Raw genomic sequence first — 27,004 nt, 5'->3', positions numbered from 1 at the left:
CTTACGTTTGTATGAAATCCCACAAAATCCGTATCAAAAGTTAGCTATTGTAACTCGAGTAAGCAACTTCGATATATTCATCACTTTCAACATGATACTATCCAAAGTTTAAAATACCAAAATCACCAGTTCCAGTCTGGTTTATAGTGTGAAGCTTTATTCACTTTCTTCGTCACAGATTTGAGTTAAAAATTCCAGTACAGTCCGTTTTAAAATGATCTCTCCCTTGTTTTTTCTACCAGGAAAACTTTAGCCTGATGGTGGCTATCCTGACACCAGAGAGGTTTTGCTGTCCCGGCTGGCTCCACGGGGTGTATGGGACAACCAGTTTTAGCCTGCGGTCTACACTCAGGGGCACAGGACTGAGGGAAGACAGGGCACTTCTATGGACTCTGCCCACCTTTCCGTAGTGCTGCATTTCCCAGAACATCACTGAAATGTAGATGGTGACTCCTTCTTAAACCATTCTGCTGCACAGGCATTATAAAAGATCTAGGAACTCTTCTGTAACATTATACTACTTTTCAAACAAATAAAGTGAACACGACCCAAAACCCCCCACCCCCTAATGCTATTTGAGAGTTATCTGATTAATCTCTTTGCACTTTAAATTTCAAGAAGGACAGCCAAGGCGATGAAAACACACATACATTTACCTTCAGTGTAGCAAAAGATCAAAGATTAGAAAAACAGGACATCTTAAACATTTTTGAGACTTCAACACACCAGCTGTCATTTCAACTGGCGGTTCTGGTTGCATTATTGCTTTTCTCCTCTGCAGCCTCTTCACAGGGTAAGAGACAGCTGTGGTTTGGGAGGAGGTCTGCTTTTTGTGATCATACAAGGTATCAGCGCTGTCTAGAATGACCAGCAAGTCCCTCCTTGGCAAGACTGCTGTGGTGGCACGATACGTACCGCTAGACAGGACACAGCATCGAAAAAACAGATACACAAATCGACCACACTTTAAATAGACGAGCGTTGAAACCAGCACGCTCATGCGAACGTCCGTCAAACCCACGAAAACGCTACGTGCATAAACAAAGAAGAAAAGTAGAGAGTTCGGGCTGTCACCTTGAAGTACAGTTTGGAATGTGTTTTTACTTCTTGCCAATCCACACACATACTTCCCAATTTCAATGCTATGCAGTTTCTAATCTACAGGTGAATACTAGCAACACTGAAGACAAACGTTTTTATGTCAGCGCGTGTTGTTCCTTCTCATAGAATCATAAATGCACCCATCGCCAGCATCTTGCGGAGGACATTATTTTCTATTTACTGTAACAACAGCACTTCAAGATTTTGAGAGATACAAGTACAGTGTGTTAGCTTGCCTACTGTTGGAAGAGTGATATTCTGGTGCATCTCATGCTTTTATACCTAGCTACAGCTATACAACACAAAAAAATATTCAGTACCTTCTCACGCACTTGACCATTACTAAAATGAGGCAGTCCAAGCAATACTACTAATTGGCAGTTCAAAAGCTCAGGTGCCAACGCCGTATCTCCAGTTACATCTCAACAGAAAACTACTACTTTCTCACATTAGTCATTACAAAAAAGCTTGATCCCAGTTATATCACCTTTACCTTAGCTCAGTGAAATGCTACGGCAGGCTTTGGTACTGCAGCAGATGACAGGGGATTACCAAAAAGTACACATTTCAAAAGCTAACGTTAATAACCGCTACTTTAATACTGTCTGGAAGCTATCGTTGCAGTGTTTCAGAGTAGCTTGGTTTTTTGCCTGCGTGTAAACCAAGCAAAACAAAAGCAAGTTTGAGGTTCAAAATGCATCAGTGTAACTGATTCCATGAAATTATGCAGTAGAAAAAATTTTAAAGGGAAATTTAATTATACCTGCTGTATGGGACTCTGTGCCTGAAACAATATTCTTCGCCCAAGTAATTCTGCAAAGATACAGCCTACAGACCAGATGTCAATAGCATTGCTGTAGTGACGGCTGCCCATCAGGATTTCTGGAGCTCGATAATACTGAGTGACAACTTCCTGAGTCATGTGACGAGATTCATCTAATTCTTCCACCCTGGCCAATCCAAAATCACAAATCTAAATTGAGAAGGTAAATAAAAAAATTAAAATAACCAAAACACTTAATGCATTTCAAATAGGTAACCTTCTGGTAACGAAGCAGGAAATTCCAAATCAGCATTTACATAAATCACATAACCTGCTGTAACTGCATAAGCAAAGGGAAAGGGAAATAGGAAGAAATTACACTACTTAATTCCACATCCATTTAAACTTTCTACAATTTTATTTGAAATCACAGTACATTTTTAGTTGGCATTACAATATTTATAATCTAAAAGATTACAAAACTTTGCACTAAAAAAGCATACATATTGCCAGGCTCTGGGTACAGAGTACTTAATCCCAAACCAGAATTCATTTGTTCGTGATACACCTCCAAATGTCAGAGAAAGATTCCGCCTTCTACTCACTTTGGCTTTGAGAAGTTTTAAAAATTTCTTGGCCCAGAAGGGTTAAGAAAACAAACCAAAACTTGCACAATTAGAATGCTTAGCAAATCAGTGTAAACAAAACTTACTTTTTTTATATTTGGCATGGCTGTACAAGAGGCCCCAGCCCTCGGAAACGCCATCTGCCCAAGAAGCTGATGGAAGAGCCCTGGGCACTCTGTACCGCCCTGCCGGCGGCAGCGCCCTGACCACCACCGCGGTGACGCCTGCCCGCCCTTCCCAGCGGCTGGGGGCACCAGGGATCCCAGCAAGTCAAGCAAGAGTCCTGCCTACCTGGCTTTCACAGGTTTGGGGAGAGGCAGGGAGAAAAGGGGGAAGGACAATGTTTGTTTCATTTACAATTCTTAAAGAACCTGGGGGATTTTTTTCTTTTAAAACGACTTTCAGGAAAAGTGTTCATATTAAATGTTTTCGTTCAAAAAAATAACAAGTGATTGATAATGAACAGCATATACATATGTACATTTTCAATAAATTTAAGTAGCACCTTAAGAACACAGTTGCTGTTCACAAGTAGGTTCCCTGGTTTAATGTCTCGATGTAAAATGCCAGCAGAATGTAGATATTTCAGACCTGAAATATTAAACGAAATTAAAATAAATACTTTTTTTTCCTTTTAAAAGAAGTTTAAGGCTAACAACATTTTTCTGGAAGGTCTTGCAACTCCTGACGAGCAAAGACTTTGCCATTGGCTCATTTTTCACACGATTCTAACTTCCAGTCTGCAGTATACACTCGGTCACTCAATGAAAGGATAAAACTTTTGGAGTATACCAACTAGACAGAGCAAGTAATTGAAGTAGTCTTTTTTTAAAAAAAACAAACTAAACCATCATCTCCCTGGTTATGACATGGACCCCGCTAATCAGAACACTGGAACATTGACACACATCTCTTACTGCTCTGCTTCCCAGTAACAACTTTAACTTCTGCTGCACGAAAATTTGACTTAACGATTTCCTAGGTAACAGCTGCACTTCAGAAATAAACTCAGATTAAACCCAAGCTCATTTGCATCTAAAAAAAATAAATCATGTTTTTCAAACTAAAACATCACAAGCCAGCAGCAGATAATGTAAAACAAGGCTAAGAGAAAACAGGCTCAAACCACAGCAAAGCCTAGGCCCGCGTCAAAGCTAGAGCTAACGAACTTGGGACAGCTGACCACAGCCAGCGGGGCCCTTGCTGACACTCGGGAGGTTACGAATGATAAAGCTCTGCTCCCTGGGTGTGTTTGCTACCCCTGAAGCTGCAGTTCCGAACTTTTTAAGAAAATGAAAGTAACGCAGCAAGCACCTCGCTAAGCAGCACAGCGGAAGAAAGCATACCACCATCAAGTTGTTTAGGCACACGACCCACGGTGGTAGACAAAGCACGGAAAATGGAAAAATGGCCATAATTCAGGTAGGGTCAGACAGAGCAAAAATAAATAACAGCATTAAACTGGGGAACACTAAGCACTCAGGCCAAATAGCCGGGCAAATGGAATGAGAACCCAAGGAACTCTTGAACAAACTTTAACTGGCAGTTTTGCATTGCCATTTGGACGGAAATTAGAAGTTTGAGTGTTCCCCCAGTCATCAAACTCAGTAATCACGGAGGCACAAATGCCTTTAGTCCTTTAGAAGCATCAATCTTTTCTCTAGCACAACAGGTACCTGGAATAGCCCACACTAATTCTGGGTATAATTTAGATTTCTCTGCTTTGCTCTTTATGAATACGAACTACTATTTATTTACTATCAGATAAAACTGACTGTTTACTTTCAGCTTATTCCAGTGAAAATACTCAAATAAAGCCAATGGAAAAGCAACTGGACTAACACTGATCAGATGTTTAAAAGACAAGCACAATAAGCTCATTTCTTGGATAAAAGTTTCCAAATGGATTAAAAGAAAATAAATCAAGTTTAAAATTACAATTACGATAATTTCTTTTAGCTAAAAATCAAACTTTAGTGGACTGTTCCATAACAAACTACACTGTTCTCCAGAATAAATGGGTATAGTTACACATATTTATCAATTTGTCTCAGTCTAGGTGTCCTTTCCATACCTTGATTTAGAAAGCAGTGGAGGACTGTTAAAACACACGCACCCACCTTAAGGCCACTGAAAAAGCCTTTGCAGCTGAAGTGTAAGTCTTGCCATCTTTCCCGTGACTATGACGGGAGGCGGCAGGGCTGCCACGTTCTTAAGACTAGAATAATTAATGCTTGCTATTCATTCATAATACGAAATAAGAAGAACAAGTTTCCACAGGAAACTTAGTGAAAATGAGGATGTCTTGAGAATAAACATTAAGAAATACAAAAAATACTACTACTACTACATAATATCTTAATTAAATTTAAAAGAAGAAAAATTACCTCTTAAAATCTGGTAAAGAAAAACTTTGACATGATCCGAGCTGAGTGGCTGAGGAGAGACGATAATCTTATGGAGGTCACTCTGCATCAATTCAGTGACAACATATCTTCAATTTATTAGTTAAGGCAAAAGCAGAAAGTCCAGCACATAATCTCTTGATACATTTACTCTAAGTCCTAGGAATTTGAGCTCTTACAGGTCAAAGCTATTGAGTAAAAAAGAATAAAGCTTCTTCAGAGGTCAAGTCTCCAGACTCTTACAAGAATGAGAATAAAAAATGGGTTGTGAAAGAAAACAGGTTACTCAATAAAGTAGTGTTTGCATTAAGGTAGTTGTTACAAATTATTGCAAAGGCAAATTACGACTCAGAAAACAAAATTAAATGTTAATATAATTAATGGCATCTCAAAACCTTTAAATTTTCCCTTAAGATCAGTAAGCCACAAATTACAAACAACTCAAGTAGCGTCTTCATGGCGGACATACATCAACACGGTTTAACTGGACAAACTGGCAAGTGCAAGCCTGTGAAAGCTGGTTATCAAAAGTACCGTGCAGGTTGCTACACAATCAGTAATACAAACTTATTAAAATACATATACTTCCCTAAATCTACCCAGTACCCACTATTTTAGCTTCTCAAGCATCACATACCCCTGCATACAAATCCCAGTCATAAAACCTCTTCTGAGTTATAACAGGAGAAGAGAAAGAAAAAAACAAACCCCAAAGCTCTATCTGGAGGAAAAACTAAGAAAACAATCAGAAACCACTATTTCACAGACGTGCAGAACACAGCAATAGTCACACTCGCTGGTAACTCACACAAATACCTGAAGATACAGAGCTGTATATGCTGTGGCTTATACTAAGGCAAGGCGTGGACTAGAAGGGTATTGTGTTTATTCAGGAAGCACTAAAAATATAATATTTCAAAAATGGAGAAATATGGAAGACACAAGCAGCGTATCTTAACCCACAAAATCGACGTCGTTGCATCAATTTCCTGAATACGTTTCAGTAACGAAACACACACAAACATCCTGACGATAAGCACTGGGGATACCACGGCCACACGCAGCCCACGCGCTGCCCAGGGCCGTCAGCGACAGGCGGCTTCGGCCGCGGCCAGCGATGAAGAGCCTGTCGAGCTGCAGAGAAGCCGCCTCTGCTGTGCTCCGTGTCCCTCACAAACAACTGGCAAATTAAGTTTTGATTGTGGAGCTGTGGTTCAGAACAGAGTTTAAAGCCAGACCGCAGCACCTCAGCTTTCAAGGACTGCACTTGCGATACTGAGAACTTTCAACTTGTACAACGAATAAGCTTGATAATTAGGAAACATTACTGCTTTAAAAGCTACCTCTAGCAGTCATATTTGAAACAGAAATCTCTGATATTATTACTTTTGTGACTGAAGAAGGTAAAACACAGTAGCCATAAGTGAATCCACTTTACAGCAACGTTTCAAACATCTCACTGAGACCCCTGTGTTAGGCATTAGGCATTACATGTCACACCAAGCCCTGCAACGTTCAAAATCAACAAAAACGAGGTAGAGAGGTGGAGCGTGCGGCCAAGGTCACGCAAAAGACCAGGGAGAGAGTTAGAACTAAAACTGCTTCTCCTGGGCCCCAGCCTAGTACCTCCCTTGGTGCCCCAGGTTCATTCCCGGTGCAAGGTGAAGCAGCAGTCAGCTCTCAGCCTTCCAAAGCCACGAACCGATCAGCTGCGAGAAGCGGCAGCAGCTCAGCTGCCCTCCTCCGGCGGGCGCCACCTGAACGTGGGGGTCGCACGCGTCAGTTCTGCTCCTCCTCCAGCCTCCACGCTTGAGCTCCGGGACCTTCACGAACTCACGGACCTCCTGGCAGTATTTTTCTGAGGGTGCCGCCCTGACCTTTCCTCTGAAAGCAAAGCTCACTAGGTGAGCGTGGAGGGGTTGGGTTGGGTTTGTTCCCAAATCTCACCATTATCCTGTAGGAGCCTCTCAGTTGGTTCAATGCTCTCCACAGCCAGCTCTGCTACATGTCAAGTCCAAAATATAATAGTAAACCCTGACTTCAGTCAAGATCTTTATCTCTTGGTAACACAGCAGGCAAGTCAGCTTCAGCAGAAACTTCTACTTGTCCTCACCACTGTCACCAATTAACTGGCACAGGTCAAGATGCACTTACAACAATCTAAAGAAAACTTGTATTTTCTGTCACCTCTACCTAATCGATGCTCTCCTTCCATCTGTTGCCCCGCAAACCCTATCCGGCCAAATCCCTATCAGCCAAATTGTTCATCCGCCGTCAGCACATCACACAAAAATTAATTTTGAAAATTAAATATTGGCAACTTTTGGACCAAAATTAAACTTGCATTCATAAAGAATTCATAAAGAAAAAAACCAACCCTCCAGCACCATAATTTCTATTCCTCTAATTTTTCTTTTCCTTTCGCAAAGCCCCTCTTAAATATTTATACCAGCCTTTTAAAATTTGGTTTTTACCTTATGGCTGCAACAAATCTTTAAATTTCACTTTTAATGTAAAATATTAAAAAAATCCAAAAGCATTACTCTGCACTTTATTATGATAAGATTTTTGTTTTGCTACGCCACAAATCCTCCTAAATCTCAATCCCAAGCATAATGTCTCCCAGATGTCTCAACTAGTTGCCATGCCAACTAAAGCAGCTTAAATTAAATGAGGGCCTGAAATGGCACCTGCACCACTCCAGGTCTGTTGCGCATTAAATAAAGCTCTCTTGACAGGGGCTCAGAGGTGCCATTAGCTTGAACAGCAGCTATCTGATTATTGTCTCTAGATAATTTAATGAGGGTCTCTAAACAAGAGCGAAAGCAGCACTTGCTTGATGTCCCTGCCTTTTACAACTGTGGCAGCTTCTTAAGCAGCTGGTACCCAAGCGGGTCAGTGCCTTTACTCCGGCCAGTACTGTAAGTGTTTTGCAAAAACAAACCACAAAACCCCCACAGGATTTCAACCAACTCTTCAAACAGGTACCTGCAGTTTTCCTTTTCAAGTCGAACCATAAAACATGCTGGCTACGAGGTGGTCACTGGAGCTGTAACATGCAGCTAAGCCGAACATTACTACTAGATAAAAATTGCTACTGACAGCAGTAATTAGTTAAGTAGCTGTATAAAATTAGAACTACAAATGTACCAATTTGCTTCAGAATAATTATCAAGGCAAATGCACGGCACCAAAGAACTTCACTTACTCTGTTGACTGGGAGACCTGCTGAGCTGGTAAATTTTACAAAATGACAGGCAAATTTTAAAAAGGAATAAAGTACACCCTGTGATGTGGCATTCTCACAATGATTTGGATCCTTCTTTACTAGGTCTCTGCATACCTCAAAACTTAATTCTATAGACTGTTTTTCTGGGAAGAGGCCAGAACTATGAGCAAGTTCTAGGGTAGGTGGATTAGCTGGGTGCTAACAGCGGAGTGGAGGTGTCTAACTGCACCATACTGTAAGAAACACACTTCTTTTTTAAAAAAAAAAACAACAAAAAAACCCACAAAAAACCCCAAACCCAACCAAAACTCTTTCTTATATATTTCAGGATTTTCTATAAAATGGGGACAAAGGGGTTTCTCCTACTTTACTATACTATAGTTATAATTGTTTTTACATTAGGATCTCATCAAGCTTAGTTTGTGATGCCACCTCTGTTCTCTTCCAAGTCTCTGCAGACTTTATAGCTTCCTAGTAGAAATATTTCTATAACATCCTCATTTCGTATCAATACTGAAAACATGAAAAAAAAAGATCTGGTCCACGCAAAAATAGTGCAACAATCATTAAAAAAAAATAACGTAATGTATGTCTAAATTATTTTTTATGTTTAAAATTTGCTGACTTTTCTGTTATAGGTAAAATTACTGATATATTTGCCATCAAGTCGCCTCTAGTTATGCAATGGCCAGAAATGGCCATCTATGGCACGTGTCAAAGACCACAGGCAAGCAATAGCAGAAGCTTTTGGAGGGACATGGTTTCGGAGTCAGGGGAAAATAAAGATGAGGTTTTCGTACCAGGAAGAAAATACTGAAACTCCATTTGAATCCTACTTCTGTGTAAGGTAAGGGCTTCAAAGCACTTGATGAGCTCCTAAGGCAGAGGAAATTCAGCCTTTCAACCTAACTGAGCTGGGGTTCAAGGAGAGAAGCACTCAGGTGAAGCGGCAGCTCCCACCTCTCCACTCCTGCTCAGTTTCAAACCTCGTCAGGCGCTGGAGTTCCCCGCCTTCCACAACAGCACCATGTCGTCAAGCAGCTCAGAGTTAACAGCATTGGTATCAATCACCTGCAGTTTAGTTGCACCGTATTTTACAGCATGTACAAGAAGAACAGGGATTTCCCTATCGAAGTAATTGTATCCATGTATCTGTAAAACGAAGCTGTAATGCTGTGAAGCACTGGTTTGGGAAAAACAACTACATCTGGTGTATCGCACCTGCAAGGGGGCGCACAGGCTTGTTGTGACACCTTTTCCTGGCTGTATTCTGTGGTTAGCAAGAGTAAGACAGGCAGGTTCTCTGCTGTCAGTAAAAAACACGTGTCTGAAACGGAACAGCGAGCCATTCCCCAGAGGTATGGCAGGACACAGTCTGCAGAATACAAAAATTAACTCTGCTACTTCAGTATTAGTTTCAAAATTTCCCTCAGTTATTTAATTATTTGCTCTTGAGGTTACATGAATTTGATGTTCAAATGGGAAATACATTCGTGCTACACAGCACTTCTTGCAGATCACTATTCTGATATTTTACAGTGCTTACGGACAGATGGAGTAAAATTATCAATACTTCCATGAGTAGAAAAAAGCAAAACAGTGCAAGGGGCAACGTGATTTAATCAGCAGCAGATCTGGGGATACATTACTAACTACTGTTGATTTTAAAAAACGCAACACCAAATGTCAAACATGCACCTAGTCAAAGTGAACGTTTTAAAACCCTCTCTCCTAGTGCCATTTCAGGTTGTTCAAAAATCAAGCCAGAATCTTGAAATTAGAAATTAAGATAATTTGAGTACCTATAAAAGGTTAAAAATTAAAAATTTCAGCTCATTTTTACTGAATCATTCACAGCCAGGCACATGCTGCCAGCAGATTCTACTTGAAAGACCCCTGCTAACAGTACATGATATGCAGCTTTAGAATCTCCCTGGTATTTTCCCATGTGTACACAATCTTCTTGATAGAAATAATTTCATATCAAAGCATACTAGAGAAAACCATCGTAATACCAGTATACTTAGATAGAGTAAATTAAATTCCACAAGTAGCTTATTCTCTTATTAAATGAAAACTACATGGAGCAGACAGTTCCATGTTGAACTAACAGCCTGTTCATTCTTGTAGACAACTCTACTGCGAGCTGGTAATGCTGTACTGGTATTTTAGCTGGCCTTTCGACACGCTTTCACTGTAAGAAGGGATGGTTAACAAATGCCACCCTGCAGAGCTGGCCTCTTACCAATTAAACCCCTTCTGCACAAGCTTCTGTAGTGTCCATGTATACTTGTGCCTAATTTAAAGAGAAAATTTTGGGGATGGGAATATACTTGCACCTAGACAGAGCTGATGCCAAGAGCTACGTTTTCAGTTCCAGGCAATATTATCCAACTACATTTTGCAAATACTGGAATAAAGGTGTTACAACTTTACTGCTGAATAAAGGAAAGTTTTAACCCAAGGCAAAAGACCCTCACGTTACAGTGAGAACAGAGCCGTTGTGGCACACAGCTCATTCCAGCAGACATCTAGGACTCTCTCTCCCACCGTTTACTGGTTTGACACCACCACCACCACGCTTTCATTACCTGTAAAAAGTATGTCAAGCCATTCTGTCCTCACGAATACCTAGTGAGAATCTAATTCGCAATTCTGCCTGATCCAACAATATAAACTGTCATGTTACCAGCTGCAAATCGGCAGCCCATAGCCTTCTACAGAGTACACTAATCCTCTTAATCCTTGAGGTCCCCGTTCAATTTGTTTGTGTGTTGGCCCAGAGGAACTTGCCGTGATGACATTTCAGAAGGGTACTTAAACAAGGAAGCCCTTTCTAAGGACACTGTGAAAGAACAGGAAGCCTGAGCACACGCTGCTTGGTAGCCAACACTGTTGTCATTGTCCCTTTTACCGGCTGGAGGAACCAAACCTTACCTTGTCCCTGTCCACCCTCCTCCACCCTACACAGAGGAGGGATTTACTCCGTAATACGTCAGAGAACAGCTCTTTCTCCTCTTAATACGATCAACAGGAAGGAATTGCTGCACACCTTTGCTTTTACAAGTATTAATATCTTTTCAAGTCAGTAGACAAGACTGACAAAGTTATGTCTTTTCAGCTGCTTCTAATATTTACTTTAATGGAGTAAGTTTTCAAAAAAATTACTACAGAAACTCAGGGTAGTTCTTAGAGGAGAACATCTGTATCTCCACTTGCAGAATTCAGTATTACAATCAACTGCAGAAGACTTTGTACATCTAAAACTGCTGAAATGGCCTTTGAGAAAAAGAGAGCTATAAATTAGTTCTATGAAGAATTAACAGATATGGGTTCTTGTAGCAAAAGGCTTTTTAGATTCTCTAGCAAAATGTGTGAGTCACTGTTTACCTTTATCACTGATGTGCTTTAAAGCTAGGTCAGTCCACCTAGGAACACAGGCATACAAGAGAACCCAAACATCATCCAAGCTTGTATCAGGGATTATACTTCTGTTCCACCAATTCCCTGACTGCAGGGATAAGCCTTGAACTTCAGTTTAATGACAAACTTAATGATGAACATATAAACCCTAAAATTCACTAATAACCTCTTTTTAACTTATTTTCTCAAGACAGACATCTAGAATAATATATGCCCCATTATCTAGTCATATTTGCACTAGGTGATACGGGCAAAAATACCAATACCCATATAAGATGTTATACGCTCACAAAGATTTTCAATCTAAACCTTATTATACATTCGAATTGTATGTCAATCTAAACGTTTGCAAAAAATTTGCATTCTAAAACAAAAATCTCACTAGATAAAAATTCCTTTATTCAGCACCAGTCTTCTAAGAAATCTTTTAATTTATCATCAAAATTTTAAGTCAGTTTTATAATGAGTTCTCCTTACAAAATATACTTTGCAATTCTTGCAAGTACCTATGAGACACTGAATAATTCAAACTAACTCTACCAGTTCATTTGCCACACATCATTCATATCATTTTAGTCATTCTTCTACTGGTTTTTTTTTTCTTTCCCCAAGAAAGGAACTACAACTCCCTAGAAAGAATAAAGGAAATCAAACCCTTTACACTTTTACCACTGATCGTTACACCTTATTTTAAAAATGGGACATCACCGTGATATCATTAGGAACTATACTAGTGGATCAACATGAGTTTTGACAACTACGTCCCCCAAATATGGAATAAAGTTACCTGATCTTCTTAAAACGAATCTGAAATAAGTTCTCCTTCTCTTACAGTAAGCAGAAGCACATGCAGTTAAAAATGTGCACATAAAGTGAAACACCTGTTCATTCATTGTTCTAACGAATTTTAAGGGTCGTAAGTGCACTTACTGCCATTGTTTCAGAAGAAAGGAGAAAGAAGACTACACAAAGCAAATAGTCTCCTGTTACCCATATTAGAGTCAAGAAATTCAAACAAATTAAAAAAAAAAACCCAGCAGCCCTATAAAATATTAGTCAGAATGACTTAAAATCAGTTAACCATGAAGGAAACTAACATTTCTGGGTTTACATTCAAAACTTGGCAGTAGCTAAGCTCATAAAAATAAGCTTATCCCATTTAAATATTCTTGACTGTACAATTAAACGGAAGAAGTAATCCTTAACCTAGATCTGATTTATAACTCATATGACTTGCTATAAAATGAGGGCATTGAACTAGTGCAAATAACCAAAATCCAGTTTTTGAAGACTACTCATATGCTGTTCACATGAAAGAAATATCAAAGCAAAAACCTAAGAGCTTTATCTAACATTGATACAAAAAAAGCCCTAGCAATCCTTTCAATCAAGGAATTTTTTTATCAATCAGCAAATCATGCTGTACTTTGGTTAAAATCATCAAGTTTAAAATACACCTACTTTCTTCTCCAATCAATTCAAGGTATTATAAATACCTCAAACCACATTTCACAAAGTTCAGTTTATCTAAAAATAAAGAATGACAATTTCGCACCCCTTAATTGCCTTACAAAGTGAGTCACACACCCCTCAGTAATTAACAACCAACCTTCCAAAGTCTGACCGTAAGAGTAAGCTGAAGCACTCAAGCCTCAAGCAGCTCCACTGAAGACTGACACCAACATAACAAAGCTACTTGTAGGATAAGCAGAACACGATGTGGACATCTGCGGGACAGGGCATTAATTTTTTTTTAAACTTAACAATTACTATGCATCCAGGTAAAAGAAAAAGCTCACATGTCCCAATTACGATAGTATAAAAACGATACCATTTTAGAAAATAAACACAAATCCTCAATCATAACACTTTATATATGCTCCTGAATGTGTATGCATACATTTTCAGGTGAAAATTGATTGGTAGGTGTCTTACATACACTTGTAACAGACATTTCCTTACGCTCCGCCTCATCCACAGGGAGATTTTGGTTAACAATTTCGGTTTGGGGAGATTATTTTGTTTTATTTGCACAATTTGGTTGTGAATGACAAACTTGAAAGACTGGAACCAAAGCTGTAAAAGGAGCAGCAGTATAATGAGATGACACATAATTGAATATGCCATGATTCAAGTGTTTGCTTTCAACAATTCAGCACTGAGTTCAATTTTCAGTGTTTGCTTTTGGGGTTCTCCATAGAAAAGGCAGAAGTCTATTAGCTGACCTCAGCTGTATGGCAGATCCCTGTACTGAAATGCTAATTTGATAATGGAAATGTCAATGTGTTAGGATATTTGATCATCTGCTCTCTAAAATACCACTTTTACTAAAGTCTACAAAGGGTATTTTGTTACTAACAGCATGTTGTAAAAAAATATCTGAACAGTTCATAAAACTCTGCAAATAATCTTAAAACTGTTATGGGCAGGAGTCTGGTGAAGAGCTTTTTTCCTATACACATAAAAAACAAAATACAAACAAACAATCTCATTCAGTGCTAATTATCAATTTAATTTTTTATTAGCTAAAAAATCCTCAAAAATTGGATCTTAGCATGTTAAATTTTTAAAATAGCATAAAGAAGAGAACAGAAAGCAGGATTAATCTAGGCAGACAATCTTTATTATGATTCCTGGTCTGTAACTAGTAAAGTCTCTGCAGAGGACAGAATTACCCCTATTTAAAATATTTTCTTGTTCTAAATTTCACAATATTTCTAGATACTTTCTGTACCATGAAAATCCGTACTTAACTCATTGCATTAGAGTAGTTCCCAGCAATTCAAAAACTAAAGTACTAAACCAACCTGCTTTGAGTCACAGACCTTCTTTTCCAACTAGTGAGTAAGAGCCTACCCAGCTCAATGACTTGCTTCTCAGTATTTCAGAACACAGAAATTCCCACCCCCAAAAATTGATGATATCCCAAACCATGACACTCCCATATCAAGTTACGTACTAAAATTCAGTTTTATAATACAGTTACCCATAGATGGCATGTACCTTTGCATCAGTGACGCGTTAAACAGCACATACATCTGTGTGAAATCTTGATCAAGTTAGAGGATGAACAAGGAAAGCCACAACCCAACTAGCCTGCTGAAACATCCCTGAAAAGTCATGGTTTCAAAGCATGTGACAGTAGCACTCTCTGAAAACACCAGAAAGTATTTTAAGGTACTAATAACTGAAAGGAAGTTAATTATGGGACATAGTTTTCAAAAAAATATTTTGGGGGAATCACCGTTAGAAGCAGCAGTAGCTGTCGTTACACCACAATGCCCTGTATTTACTGGCTCTGACATATTCAAGGCTTCATGTTCAATCCTGCACCATTTCGTCTCCAACGTTAACAATAACTAAAGAGTTCTTGATGGTGTAGATTCACTTCTGTAAATAAAACTGTTTAGATACAGGCTCAGGGTTTTGTAGTTCTATGGCACAGATCAGGTTTTTGTAGTTCTATGGCACAGATCCCACCAACTCCTTGCAGTTTCTAAGCTAATGAAAATTACACCTACCTCAATTAAGTTGGTCTATTTTATATTTAGGATACATTTCTTCAAAATAGTCAATGTGTGGAGGCTGGAGTATGTCGAGGGCAGAGAGCACCTAGGAAACACCACACAAGATCAAGACCTGTCCCAGTCAGAACCAATCCTTTTCAAAAACACAGTCAGACTGCACCTTTCTTAGAGAGCTCAGCTTTATTCTATCCCACACTGACAGACACAGACCCATATTCTGTCTCACTAGATATATGAATTTAATAGCCCACCAAGTCACATATTCTGTACATTCAGGGTCTTTTTTTTTTTTTTTTTTTTTTTTTGGAATTCAAGCACTAGCTTAAAAGCATAAATTTATCTACCCAGTAAAAATTGGTTTATTTCAAAAATATACATAGCCATGAAATATTTGAAAGAAGTAATTCTAGGAAAGGATATTACACTTTGTTCTGCCTTTCATCTTTAAGAGTTTCGTGATACATTGCTTCCACCTGGGAATTACAAAACCCAAAGTTGTTCACATTCTGAATCAGAAGCTCAGCTCTCTGTGCAAAGCAAAAAGGTAGAAAAGCAGCAGCACAGAATTTCCATCCTCTCACAAGAAAAAATACTACCTTGGTGTAGTCTTTTAGGTCCTGTCCTAGAAATATCTATGACATTTAGGTGAAGTACACAAACTTCAGTGGTTACCAGGCTCAACTTCTGACTGCTTATGGAGACGCTTGTATTTGATTTTATAGTCCTCAGTAAATTCTTCTCCATAATGGCAGACCCTGGTAAGCAGTTTAAGGTACCAGTTCAAAAGAAATCTTGTCCCACAATCCATCTCCCAAGGATTGGTGATAGTGGGGGGGGACATGACCCTGCAATCTGGTACAAGCTTGCAAGGCAGTCCACCTCTTTTGTGCCTCACTACCACCACCGCTTATCTGAACCCAGTGCTTAGCCACAAATAACATCTTTCTTGGAATACGATACCCTCAGATAATAAAAGGTAAACTTTAAAACAGGAGGAAAACAATGAAAGAAGGTTCTGAAACAGACATCCACTTCCTGATCCCATTCCACCAGAAGACAGTACTCCCCACGCGCTCATTACTGCTCATCATCGGGAGAGGCTACCACAGCCGCAGCGGCACTTGTGGAGCAGTTCCTGCAAGCACTTTTTGATTCACTTCAGATGCAACTATATGCGTCTATTCAAATTTTTTTTTTAAATGTTTTAACTAAACCTAGCTGATTTTACCTAAAGCAGATTTGGGAGTGCTTGCACAACCACTCTGCTAGAAGAGCTGAGAGAGCAACAAACTCCAACAAAGGGGAGAGGAAGGTGGAGTAAGTAAGAAACAGCTTGGAAGCAAAAGCATCTCCAGCTGGCATAGCTTTGTACAGACTGACATTTATCCAAGCCTAAAATAAGGTTAGGTGGAAGTGTATTGCCTGTCTCTTTGCAAACATTTTGGAAGGGAAATTATGAATATCCTTAGATTCTTGATAATTTCATTTTTTATAGTGTTTGCAACAGAAATATCTGCGTTTCCAGGAAATCTGATAACTGTAAAATTAGAGAGCTTTTACAGCATTTTAGATATTCTATAACTTAAAAGAAAAAAATACTTCTGTTATAGATAGCTCCATTTTACAATTAGGCGTTACCATAGACTCAAAATTACTTTGAATTTACTTACATTGTCATGCTTAAAAAAACACAACATCTTCAACTCCCGGAAGACCCTTTTACAAGAGACCAAATTTTGGAAGACGTTGGGCATCTTTTTGAGTGCAACTCTCTTTCCATCTCGTGGATCTGTTACTGACCTACAGAATAAAAGATTTAGAACATCACATACTACTGTTAGACAAGTTTTCTAAATCAGAAAAGAATATTTTAGAGTTGTTATCATTCTCAACTTAGATGGTGAGTCAAAACAACGTGAAGACACTTCTAGGGAAAAAAGGATTAAGCAAAGGGCATTATGCACTGTACTACACAGTCTGTATCAAATGCAGTGCGATCCTTCTTTGACTAGAGCACGCAGACCCACACCCAGTCAAGCTTGGTCGCTGCTGAGTGGCCGGACACGTGTACGTCAGCGCACACGCTGCCCGCCACTGGCACATGCTGCAGCTCAAAGTGAGACCAACACCTTGAGCCGAGGAGCGGATGTCATGATAAACATTCCTTCACCTCCCCAAAAAAACCTTATTGAGAGTAAAAATTTTCTCGGGTACATAGATTTTATTTTGCCAGGTCTACTGCTTTCTTCCTCCTCTTCTATGGGAGCAAAAAACTTAATAATCCCATTCCAAGAGAACACTGGCAAGTGTAAGACTATTAGTTGATCTATCACTAAATCACTTTACATCTGGAGAAGCAACAGCACATGGTATCCAAGTTTCCATAACTGTGGAACAGGCATGACGCCTGTCTTTCTCCCATAGACCTTATGGGATGCCAGTATAGTAGTTCAGAAATTATAAGGTGCTTTGCACATTTTAATTTAAAGTAATTAGATTCTGAAAATAGAATTTTATAATAAGAACCATAAAACTAGAGCAAGGAGACTATGGTGCCTCAATTCCCAGACATGATTTTTAAGGTGAGGCTTCTCAAACCTCACTAGAAAACAGGGTTTCTAGATCTTCACTTGTTAGGAAACCTTCATTTTTTTCTGCATATTTTTATTGGGATGACCAAAATAACTTTCTTCTCAGTGCAATGCCTTAACCACGTAAGAATCTACATCCAGCTATGTACCCCGATGACTACTTCTGTCCTTAAAAAGTTGCTGACCTTTCTGTCTGTCATGTGAGTCTCCTACAGATGACACGGAAGGCTTTTTCTTTTGTCCATGTTGGTTTAAGTATCTAAATTAAAAAAATCTCCAAGTACCACATCTGGCTTCAAAATACAAAACAACTCAATCAATCCAAAAAGTCAGAAGCAGCCACTGCCACTAGTGGTTGGGAGCCAAAGGAGAACTATCCCAACGCACTCAGCTACACCACCTGTTAACAGCCACTCATGTTTATATCTCAAATAAGGGGCCGAGGGGGAAGGTTGATACCACATTATTTCTATGGTGGGAAACACAGAGCCAAAAAGCATCTGCAAAGGTCTGCTCATTCACAATCTGCTTCCTCTTTTCTCCAGGACCTCTGCCTCTTGCCTCTAGCCTACATTGGAAAGAAAGGGAATGAAAACGGAAAGAGCTACTGAAAATCCACTGTTAATGCCTCTCACCATTGGCCGGACTGAAATATCCTCCCTCACACTCCACAGTAACTTCATTCACAGACGATGCTTAACCTCAATGAGTCTCTTTGCAAAACAAGGTGCTATTCATCGTGAGCGGGTGACATTTCAGGCTGGCCCGTAGCTTTGGGACTACAGCAGAGGCTGGTTCTGAATGACACACAGCAGGGCCAGGACCAGGCAGTGGCTCACAAATTCGTATCAATTTGATCCCAGCATGAGCTGAGAGCTCCCGTTGCTCACAAGGTCAAGCACCACTGATCACCTAATTAGTGGTATTCTTCCATCTTTATGAGACAGTATTTCTGGCCTCCGTCACGTTTTTACCAGCTTTAAAAAAAAAAAAAGCCAAGCCACCAACCTTCTGATCTGTAAAAAAACCCTTGAAAGCTGCTGATTCCTGGAAATTAGATAAATTCTTGCTACAACAACAAAGTTGTAAAATTTTATTAATAAAAATCCTCACTGATTACACTACCAATGCCGCTGAATTACTAATTTTTCCCTTTGGGGTTGTGACACTATTGCTGACCAATGCACGCACACCACAAACCACTGCTATCAAGAGGATATTCACATCTCTGGAAGAAATTCCACTAGTGGGTCACACTGATGATACACTAAAGTACACAGATGCAAGACCAGAGACCTCTGACAATATGAAATTTCCTCACAAATGACTGTTAATACCTAGGCAGACCACAAGCACCTTCCTCAGCTATGTTACAGTCAATGGTACAGTTAAAACAAGAGCTAAACAGCTATCTTGGCTATGAAAAATATTCAATTGAAAACCTTCAAAATTAATTTTATGCTATATTACATATTCTACAATTTTTGTAGAATTTTTTTAATAAGTAGAAGAAATTTAAATATGTGGGTTTGTTTCATTATTTTTCCTTAGAAACATATCTAAAAACATAACTACAACAAAAGAACTTTCTTTAAAAAGACACAATTTTTATTTTACACTGTAAACAATTTCATTCTCTAAAACTGTTTCAATTTGTTTGAAGACATAACAAAACCCGTGCTTAAGATCCATACAGCTTATTCGAGAGAGTTCACATCTACTTCCACCAGTCCTATTATCTGTCATAAATCAGTGCAGTAAACACATACAACTTTCTCTAAAGACTAAAAAGTCTTCACTGATCATGTCCAGGGGTTGTACAACACAAAAAGAGCGTAAAGTAACAAACGACGGCAATTTGTCTGTAGGTTTACTTCCTTGAAGAAATTAGCTGCACCTTCACAGATTTAACCAGGATTTTTTTGCTTTTGGCCTCAAATTATCTAAGCTTAACAGAACCCGAAAGGGACAGACCAAAACCCAGCAGAAGTGGCAAACAACAACGTTTTTGAAGACAGACATGTAAACAAGTACCGCACCTTCCATGACTGATAAAAATCTGTCATCTGAAACTTCGGCATCGCCCTGACTGTTTCAGCAAGAGGAAGCCAATTTCCATAAAAGCAGTTACAGAGAGCTTGCGCTTTTGTTAAACACTCTTCCTCTCGTTCTGGAGAGTGTAAGCTTTACAAGCTTCCAAGCTTTTTAGGCTCCTAGTTGTATATTTAGGCTGTATCTATAGCAATCGGCTTCTCAATTTGAGTACTATCACAACAGAAAGACACCATTCTGACTAGTCATAGAAGAATAACCATTTTGTAAATGTTAACAAGCAAATAACTCCAAGTATCAGAATCAGCTTTGACATTTTAGGTATTTTTGACATATTAAAATTTCATAAACAGGTCAGACGTGCAACACAGTTCCCATACCTATGCGAAACAGATAGAAAAACTGAAAAAGTGCTTGAACAACGCACAACTAATCAACCAGTAAAAACAGTATTCTTTAAAAAAAGAGCAAGAAGAGTTTGCCTTTAGTTTTGGGCTTAAGTACTAACAAGAACCAAAAGTCTGTAACAAAACCTGTTGCAGAAAATTCTACACTGCCGGACTGACAAAGCACGCGCTAGAGTCCTCTGCTCTTCAGGTGGTTCCTCATTATTAATGTCCTGATGGCTTTTTAGACCAAATGCACCGCGGATTTGAGTGCCCAGAGATCAAACGGCAGCCAGCCGCGCTGACGCACACAGCGGGGTTTCAGCCACGTTCAGGTCTCCCTGTTGCAGCAGCACCACCGAGACGACCCCGGATTTAAGGCAGGCGGCAGAGCTGTTCCTGCAACCCTGCCTCTCGGCAGACAGGATGAAACCAACCTGCTGGAAGAGGAGCGGATACCAAAGCAAGTTCCCACTCACTTGCGGGTTCATTTCGAATGGGGCACGGGGGAATCACCTGCTTGGGCCTTGAGGACGAGGCCAGCGGTTGCCCTCCCCCATGACAAGCATCTCAGAGGCTGCCAGTGTCAGTAGCAGCAACGCAGCTTTGGGAACCTACTCTCAAGACCTTTTGGAACCATTTTTAATAGCCACCTTTTAACCATATTTCCATTTAGAAACTTCCTATCTGCCTTTTCCCAGCTCTTGTAAGTATAAATATTATTGCAGCAATCGACAAGAAAAGTGCTGTAACATGTATTGTTGGACGGACCAATAAGACACGTGGTTTCAAAGTTTGCACTGCGTCTTGTTAATGTTTTGAGGTAAAACTCACAAAGTGGCATTTCTTGTTGTTATTATTCATGCAAAGACCAGTCATGCTTGTAGCTGGTAACAATATAACCCTAATGAATGTGAATGGAAGCGCAGTAATTTCACGCCATGTTGAGTTTGTTCTCCCTTAACTCAGGGTAGCAGCTGCTTTGGTTCAGCACAAACAGTACCAGAGAACAGAGATAAGTGCTGAAGCCTGTTACAGAGGAATGCTTTTATTTCTTTGTTGCTGAAAGGCTTGCTGGGCTGAGCTCTTCTGGTTCTGCCACACAGGGGTTACCCCATCTGCATTGGCTGACGACTCTCAGGCTGTAGAGATAACCAACAGCTCTGAAGGCAGCTTCCGCCATCTCCCGTGACAATGACCCTGTTCCAAACGTCTCTGTCTTAATGACCAGCTACTGGCCAAACTGAACTTCACAGAAATTAATTAAATATTACATATATTGTGCTTTTAATGCATATACCAAACAAACATCTGACTTTCGCCATAGCAAATCTATTTATACAATCCTATCTAATAAAACGAAATTTTAAGTAAAAACTGCTCATGTTTTAATTTTACTAGTTTAAAAATCGAACTATTAAAAAGTAGAACCTACACTCACGCACACTCTTCAGATAGTGCCATACCTCCACACAAAATGACCAGAAGACCTCAGAAGGTGTCCTGTCAATTGATTTACAGATCAAAATAGTCACTCCCAATTCTAATAAAATATTAAAATAGAATAATAGAATTCAGTTTGAGAATAATAACCACAAACATTTTCAGGCAAAGTCTGAAATTCAGTACATTATTTTAAAAGAAGAGAAGTATCCCCTCATTTTGCTGAAATGATGAAAATGGTAAAATACAGAATAGCATTAAATACAAAGTTACTTGCACTCACTGATTTTCAGTCACACTGCCTCTGTGGTGCCTGGGACGATTTTTAGAGTAAGCCATAGCAGCCGTTTAAAGTAAGCAGTCTGACCTCATCACCTAAATCAAACCTACATGCTGAAACCATGTGCACACATCTACTTCTTGCAGTTGCCCGTGAGCTGTGTTACCAGCAGCAACAGAGGTGATGTGGGTCAAGACTGTGAAAGTAATACATTCAAAGTTAAAAATCTGAATCCAAGGCACAAATTCAGAGCAAGTCTTCTCTGGAGTTCCAATAGACAAATGCAAAACAGAAAAGTTGAAGTGGAGGTAATTGTAAAAAGATATCTAAAATAGAACTTTCGATGGATTTAAAACACTCGCTTTCTTCGGCTGTTCTGCTACAAAATTACACTAGTTGCATACAAACACAAGAATCCAACAGTCAGCTTTTCCAAAAACTAGTTCAGATTTTGAAAATAAATTTTAGGACCTGAATGTTGACCATCTACAGTTGAGTGAGTTTATATCTGCTCTGCAGAAAGTCATGAGGCAATTTACAGTTGCCTAAATTAAAGTCTTCATAAATCAATGTTAATTACACATGAACAGTAATACAAACTGCAGAACTTTCTTTTCCTATTGGTATTAAGCCTGTACTTTGTCTAATCTCCTTCATAATGCCTTTATCCAAAAAAAAAAAAAAAAAAGGTAGAACATTTTAAAATAAACATCATCTTAAAAAGATGATACAGATATGAAAGTAGTTGCTGGATGCCTAAAACTTCTTTCAACCACTACCCCTAAAAGATGAATCGGATGTCCATCTTCTCTCTGACTGAAGGTACATACTTAAAACCTTTGAGTACCGATTGCCAAGCCTCTTCTGCGGCTGAGCCGCCCTTGAGAAAACTGACGGCACTTTGTACCTCGAAGCACCACAGCCCTTCAGTTCAGCACCCACCATGGCGCTTACCGAGGAACGCTCAATTCTGTTGAGTCAGAACACAACCGCGCAACCGACACCAGCGAACATCAGCGTCCTATCAAGCCCTACGCTTCTCCCATGGATGTGGCTGTTGCGCAGCCTCATTAGTGAAAGATTTGATAAAGTGGTTGGTCTTTAATCAAGTAATACAAAGCTCTCATTTATATTGATAGCTACCACAGACTTACTGATGCTCATTTTCACTCGTTGTGGGACCCAGTTTAAAAAACAAAGAGCTAAACATGTCGCAGAACTGTTACACCTCATCACAGCTGTGTACACAAGGCCTGGTATGTCTGCTCTCTGTTCTTCCAAACACCTCCGTACAATAAAAACTGGTTTCGGTGAATAGCCTTTTCCTGGTGCTCCTGTTGTAGTCTCTGACTAAGGAATGAGTTAAATGGGGTTGCTGTGACATACGCATTTAAGGCCAGTTTCTTTTTTCTTTTAAATAACCCACTTCTACAAACAAGTAACGATCACCTGCAATAACCAGCTTGAAAGCAATTCTTCCACTCTTTCCCCCATAGCTGCAACAATTTCACACTGCTCCTCACCTCCTTGCCTTAGCGTGTGAGCTTTATACCACTCACTAGCAATTTCACTTCAAGGGGCAGCACAAAACTAACAATCAAAGTTGTGAAGATCAGAAATGTCAGGACTGCATTCCAAAGAAGAACAGAAAGACAGAAGGAAGCCTGTCTGAAAAACTGGTATTTACAGCATCCAATAAAGATTCTGAAAAAGTTGCGTTGTGTTTGTGTACAGTACCTACTTTGATACCAGTAAAATAATTACTTATAGCAATATGCTATCAGGTCACTTATCCTCAAGCGAAACTAGAAAAGCAGGAAAATCTCCTAGGAGCTAATTGAGAGAACAACTAGAAAGGCAGCTTTACTTACTGCTGTTCTCAGAAGAACACATTTCAATCCCCTCCTCTGCTTTGTTAGGATATTACACCCTAGGTGAATGGAGCAGCAAAGTGAACAGCAGGCAGGGAACCTGTCCATCACTCAGCACAGTCAATGGGGCGCGCTTTCAAGCTACTACTGAAGTCTGCAAAGGTTTCACTTATTAAGCATCAACTGTAGCTGGGGATAAAGAGCTAAGCGACCAAGACTTAAACCAAAAATAACCTGGCAAAAAATTAAATATAGGTATGGGTCAAAAAATAAGTTAATAAATATAAGGGGGGGGTATTAAGGAATATCTAGTTTGGCTTTAACGATGCCTTGAAGAATTATAGGATTCCAGATGTTTCTGCAAGAACACCCTCATCATTTTGGATTCTTTATTACACTGCACAAACCATGGCAAAAAGCTCCTCTTAATATTATTAAATCAAGGCAAACATTTGCTTTCACAGCAACGACGAGTCTTTCAGTACAATGAACTGGTGCTGCAGCAGCAGCTTGGTCACTGCTGGAGGAGCGGGCTGCCCGGCTGCGGGTTCATGGGCACAGCCAGGGTCGTGGCCCCCGCCGCTGGCTTGTGGCTGGGAACAGCACCCGCCTGCCCCCTCGTCACTCCCACTTTACCTACACAACAAGGGCAGAACATTAACTTGTGAAAACTACCAAACAATACATTTTGTAAAATTCAAAAAAGTTCATTGGGAGCTGCTCTGCCTGTTACCTAACCAGGTTTTCAGTACTTAAGAGGAATGTAAGAAAGTAAAGAAAACATTTCTATTAATTTCCACTTAAACTAACTGGCTTCATGATTCAGCCACTTAAAAAATGGTAACCTACTGCAACAACTATTTGTAGTAGCCATATCACCTACTGGTACAGGTAACACCAAGACTACTATAGCCAAAATATTAGAGAAGGTTATTTCTCTGTTCTTGATTTCTAAATGTATTTGATACCATGCTGTTATTTTGAACAGTTTGTTTCCCCTGTAACACTAGTTTGGGCAGTTCTCCCTTGTTATAAACATGATAAAAATGATCCCTCTAGTCAAAAAGAGGGAAAAGAAATACCAACATGAAACTAAAGAGATTAAGATTCAGGTAAACAAGATAATTTGTCTTATTTCAGACTCTGGCTCTCATTAAAAAAAATACTAATCAAACGCACATATATTTGAATGCTTAACATGAGACTGAAATGTTCCTCTTGAAATATTGCCCATTTTTTTCAGACACCAAAATGTTGCAAAATCCTTCACGGAATCCTCAATCAAGTTGAAAGCTAAACTTTCTGTACCTAACCAGAATGTATTATATGTGTTCTGGACTAAAGGCTGCAAGGCACTTACCGTCTATCTTGTTTAATTCTTCCATATCTAGCTCTGTATTCACTCATAAATCTAAACCTGCCTATTGCACAGCAAGAACAACTGTATTTTTTGTTCTGTCTGTCTTTTAAAGAAAAGACAGTCAAATCCAGCAGAGCACTTTCACCTTTCTCTACAGCAGAAGTTCAGGACCGTGTCACTAACGACCAAGCTGACTCTGCAGGTAGCATTTTTCACTAGCCGTCCAGCACTCTTGTTTCACCAGAACAAACCAGGGCAAAGAAGCAGACATGCTTTCAGCACGCAAGCCCTTGCTCTGGCTGTGTCTCCAAACCATCCCAGATACAACAGCACTATTCCAAGTAAAAGACTTTTACCCTTTCAACAGGCAAGTTAGATAAGGACGTACTTGTCCCAGCGACTGACTGACGGTGTGGTTTCACACTACGCTATCTTGTAGAACTGCCAGCTGCTGCGGGAAGAGGGGGTCCTGCTCCCCCATCGCTGGTCCCTGCCCTCCTGCCGGCACTGGAGACAGCCAAGAGCTGCCCAGGAGGTGACTCAGTCCAGCACAGCCACCCGGCGCAGACAGCTCGGCGTTAAGCGCGCAGCAAGCGGAATGAAGTCATCCCGACGCCGCACGATCCCTAGAAGTGACAGGGGGGAAGCTGTGCGAGCACATGGCTGGGGCAAAGCGCAAGACAGTGATTTTTTGGTAGCAGACCGCAATTACACCAGATTAGGTACAGCAGGAAACCAGGCCCTCGGTCACGCTGGCAGCTTAGGGACAGAGCCAGAACTGGGGATTGCATCTCCTGAGCTGCGGCTAGTGCCCCACCTAGAAGGGCTGCTCCTCTGCCCAGCAGAAAACTTTTTTTTGTCCGATTATACATAATATAAATATGTATGTCTTATTATATTTAAGAACTACGTAAGAAGTTTTTAAAAGAGTCTGATATAGAACCTATAAAGAAAAAAGACACTTTACAAAGACTGTAGCTTCTACTGACATTGCAGGCTAATCGCTCCAGAAATAATAAAATCGTAGAGAGTAATAGAACTACAGAAAGGATTACAGATACAATCCAGACCTCTAGTTAAAATGTTTTCAAAGACAATTCTTATCTCAAAGAATCCTTGCAGGCATTTTGCCTTTTCAATCACGCATTTTAAGTCTTCAGTAACTCTCTTCCATGTCGATGGCAAATTTTCAAGGTGGAGACTGCGCCAACAGTAACTCTTGCTCTCTCTGAATCCCGGTCAACGCATACACGTTGTTCTACAGTTTCAACTGGTAGAAAAACAAGTTTGTGACTACTCCATGGCAGTTATTACACAGAAGGAAGATAGTGAAAGAACGTTCTCAGGGGCAGTGTGGGAAACTGCTGATGGAGTTTGTTCTAAGATGGAAGTGAACCTTCCCTTATGTTTATACAGAATACCTATAAATTTACATCAGGACTTATCAGAAGATGGGGGAGGACCTTAATAGGATTACTTTCCAAGTTTTTATTATTACCCAGTGAACTTTTTTCCTCAGTTGCTTGACTCTTAATCATGCAGACTTTTTCCAGAAAGGCTATATAGATAAAAAGATATATAACAAACCTGGTCCCACAAGCATTTCAGCTGCTCACCCAAGCATATCTGATATACCACTTTTAAACAAATAATGAAGCTCATATTCAAGGGCATGTGATACCCAATACACCACTTTTTCAGTGCACAGTATTACAATCAATCACATCTTGGCATATCTCAAAATACATTTGAGCATGGGATGAAATAAAAAATCCTTCAGGAAAGGTCACAAAACCAAAAGATTCCCAAGACTGAAGTGAAAGGGCAGGGAGAGAGTGTGCAGTTATCAAATCACTTATCTGGGAAACGTTTGAGTACATAAAGTTTACACACAGGAACAGGCCATCAGATCCAGTGTATCTGTTCTCTCTAGAATTACTGACAGGC

General features: G+C 39.8%; 1 protein-coding gene across 2 annotated transcripts in view; it reads right to left on the bottom strand.

Annotated features, from left to right (window-relative positions):
• NLK (nemo like kinase) overlaps window positions 1-27,004 on the bottom strand; it is a 64,290-nt gene that overhangs the window by 13,386 nt on the left and 23,900 nt on the right. For both annotated transcript variants that reach the window (XM_086475079.1, XM_086475080.1), the window contains exons 2-6: window positions 16,745-16,874; window positions 15,104-15,159; window positions 4,878-4,984; window positions 2,996-3,081; window positions 1,865-2,074 (exon numbers count right to left, since the gene is read on the bottom strand). In XM_086475079.1, the coding sequence (XP_086331205.1) occupies window positions 1,865-2,074; window positions 2,996-3,081; window positions 4,878-4,984; window positions 15,104-15,159; window positions 16,745-16,874 (589 nt within the window). The remainder of the gene's footprint in view (window positions 1-1,864; window positions 2,075-2,995; window positions 3,082-4,877; window positions 4,985-15,103; window positions 15,160-16,744; window positions 16,875-27,004) is intronic.

Source organism: Leptosomus discolor, chromosome 18 (genome assembly GCF_034619465.1).
Source record: "Leptosomus discolor isolate bLepDis1 chromosome 18, bLepDis1.hap2, whole genome shotgun sequence".
Lineage (NCBI taxonomy): Eukaryota > Metazoa > Chordata > Aves > Leptosomiformes > Leptosomidae > Leptosomus > Leptosomus discolor.
The sequence above is the reverse complement of the archived record's forward strand: the minus strand, read 5'-3'. Positions and strand labels throughout refer to the sequence as shown.